Source organism: Anopheles merus, chromosome 2R (genome assembly GCF_017562075.2).
Source record: "Anopheles merus strain MAF chromosome 2R, AmerM5.1, whole genome shotgun sequence".
Lineage (NCBI taxonomy): Eukaryota > Metazoa > Arthropoda > Insecta > Diptera > Culicidae > Anopheles > Anopheles merus.
Window position 1 is genome coordinate 15986786 of NC_054082.1, and position 2500 is coordinate 15989285.

Sequence of the window (2500 nt, forward strand, 5' to 3'; positions counted from 1 at the left end):
GGGTTCGACATTAGCGGCAGCGATGCCGGCGCCGATCTGTCCACGATCAAGTCGCTCCGGGTGCTGCGCGTGCTGCGCCCGCTGAAAACAATCAAACGGGTGCCGAAGCTGAAGGCGGTGTTCGACTGTGTGGTCGGCTCGCTCAAGAACGTCATCAACATCCTGATCGTGTACATACTGTTCCAGTTCATCTTCGCCGTCATTGCGGTGCAGCTGTTCAACGGGAAGTTTTTCTACTGCACCGACGACAGCAAACATAACAGCATCGACTGCCAGTGAGTGGGACCGTTGGTCGCAGGTTTTGGTACAGTATTGAAGAGTACCGGACTCTGTTCCTTTTCTTTTGCAGGGGTTCGTACTTTATTTACAGCGAGGTAGACGGGTTGCCGCGCTCTGCCAAGCGGGAGTGGAAGACGCAGTACTTCAACTACGACAATGTGGCCACCGCTATGCTAACGCTCTTCGCCGTGCAAACGGGCGAAGGTTGGCCACAGTAAGTGTCCGCCATCATCTCCGGCCGGCCTAGGAAAGGAATCACTAATCACTGTGCACCCATCCACAGAGTGCTCCAGAACTCGATGGCGGCGACGTACGAGGACGAGGGACCAATACAGAACTTCCGCATCGAAATGTCAATCTTCTACGTGGTGTACTTCGTGGTGTTTCCATTCTTCTTCGTCAACATCTTCGTGGCCTTGATCATCATCACGTTCCAGGAGCAGGGCGAGGCGGAGCTGCAGGACGGCGAGATCGACAAGAACCAAAAGTCGTGCATCGACTTCACGATCGGTGCCCGGCCGCTCGAGCGCTACATCCCAACGAAACACTCCGGCTTCAAGTACACGGTCTGGCGCATCATCGTGTCCGCACCGTTCGAGTACTTCATCATGACGCTGATCGTGTTCAACACGCTGCTGCTGATGATGAAGGTAGGCACACATTGGGGCTGAACAGCGTTTGGGCCTTGCTTTTACAACTTTCCTTTCTTCTCTCTGCAGTGTCACGATCAAAACAAAAAGCTGGAAAACTTCATGAAGTACCTCAACATGATATTTACCGGCATGTTCAGCGTGGAAACGGTACTCAAGATCATAGGATTTGGCGCTAGGGTATGAGCATCTGTCGGCTTTCATCCCATTTTGGACCAACTCAGCTCACATCTTTCCCCTCTTTGTTTGTAGAACTTTTTCAAGGATGCATGGAATGTTTTCGATTTAATCACTGTTATCGGTAGTATAGTGGATGCGTTGATTTTACTGCTGTGGGTAAGTATCATTTCAGGGCCGTCCATTACGCAAAACAAGCCTAACACAGCTGTGTCTGCGCCACTTTCACACGCTCACACAGGAAAACTCGTTCAATGTCGGCTTTCTGCGGCTGTTCCGTGCTGCCCGTTTAATCAAGCTGCTCCGCCAGGGTGACACCATCCGTATCCTCCTCTGGACTTTTGTCCAATCCTTCAAAGCACTGCCCTACGTTTGCCTGCTGATTGCTATGCTATTCTTTATCTATGCCATTATTGGAATGCAGGTATGTAAGCAGCGCCCGTGATAGGCCTTTTGTAGCGCATCACTTTCCCTCTTACACTCTTTTACGTAGGTGTTTGGAAACATAGAACTAGATCCCGATACCGCCATCAGTCGTCACAACAACTTCCGATCGTTCCTCGACGGTTTAATGTTACTATTTCGGTATGCAACGGTGTTCATCTCATTCAGCCCTCAATCTAATGCTCACGTTCCCCTACTCTCCGCAGATGTGCAACTGGCGAATCTTGGCCAAATATTATGTTGGCCTGCCTGAAAGGACGACCCTGCGATCCACGGGCGAACAAACCGAACGAAACCTGCGGCTCGACCCTGGCCTACGGGTACTTTGTGTCATTCATCTTTTTCTGCTCCTTCTTGGTGAGTTGGTGCTGCTTCGATTTTCGGTCAATTTTTGGCACGATTCTGAACGCCAACCGGTTGTATTTGCAGATGTTGAACTTGTTCGTCGCTGTCATTATGGACAACTTTGACTATCTGACCAGAGACTCCAGTATTCTGGGCGCCCATCATCTGGACGAGTTTGTGCGCATATGGGCTGAATATGATCCTTCCGCATCGTAAGTCGATCGTCGCCGAGAAGGTTCCTAGTGCTTGCAAACCTCTCATGCTCTCTTCTTCCTCCCAGTGGCAAGCTGCACTACACGGAGATGTACGACATGCTGAAGAATATGGCACCACCGCTCGGGTTCGGCAACAAGTGTCCCAACCGGTTGGCGTACAAAAAGCTCATACGCATGAACATGCCGGTAGACGAGGAGGGTAGGGTGGGCTTCACCACGACCCTGTTTGCGTTGATTCGTGAAAATCTGAGCATTAAAATGCGACCTGGTAAGACGGCTGCCCGCTGGCCTTCCTCTCTCCCCAGTACACTCAAGTTCTCAAAAAATCTCTCAACCCCCTCTTTTCTGCAGCGGAAGAGATGGATCAAGCAGATATGGAGCTGCGTCAAA

General features: G+C 51.0%; 1 protein-coding gene across 11 annotated transcripts in view; it reads left to right on the forward strand.

The window, feature by feature from the left end:
• LOC121603688 (voltage-dependent calcium channel type A subunit alpha-1-like) overlaps positions 1-2500 on the forward strand; it is a 26421-nt gene that overhangs the window by 18995 nt on the left and 4926 nt on the right. For all 11 annotated transcript variants that reach the window (XM_041932785.1, XM_041932787.1, XM_041932786.1 and 8 more), the window contains 11 exons: positions 1-275; positions 350-493; positions 563-929; positions 999-1109; positions 1182-1265; positions 1348-1530; positions 1600-1691; positions 1757-1907; positions 1980-2107; positions 2176-2378; positions 2462-2500. The exon at positions 1-275 is cut by the window's left edge and continues 289 nt beyond it; the exon at positions 2462-2500 is cut by the window's right edge and continues 271 nt beyond it. In XM_041932785.1, the coding sequence (XP_041788719.1) occupies positions 1-275; positions 350-493; positions 563-929; positions 999-1109; positions 1182-1265; positions 1348-1530; positions 1600-1691; positions 1757-1907; positions 1980-2107; positions 2176-2378; positions 2462-2500 (1777 nt within the window). The remainder of the gene's footprint in view (positions 276-349; positions 494-562; positions 930-998; positions 1110-1181; positions 1266-1347; positions 1531-1599; positions 1692-1756; positions 1908-1979; positions 2108-2175; positions 2379-2461) is intronic.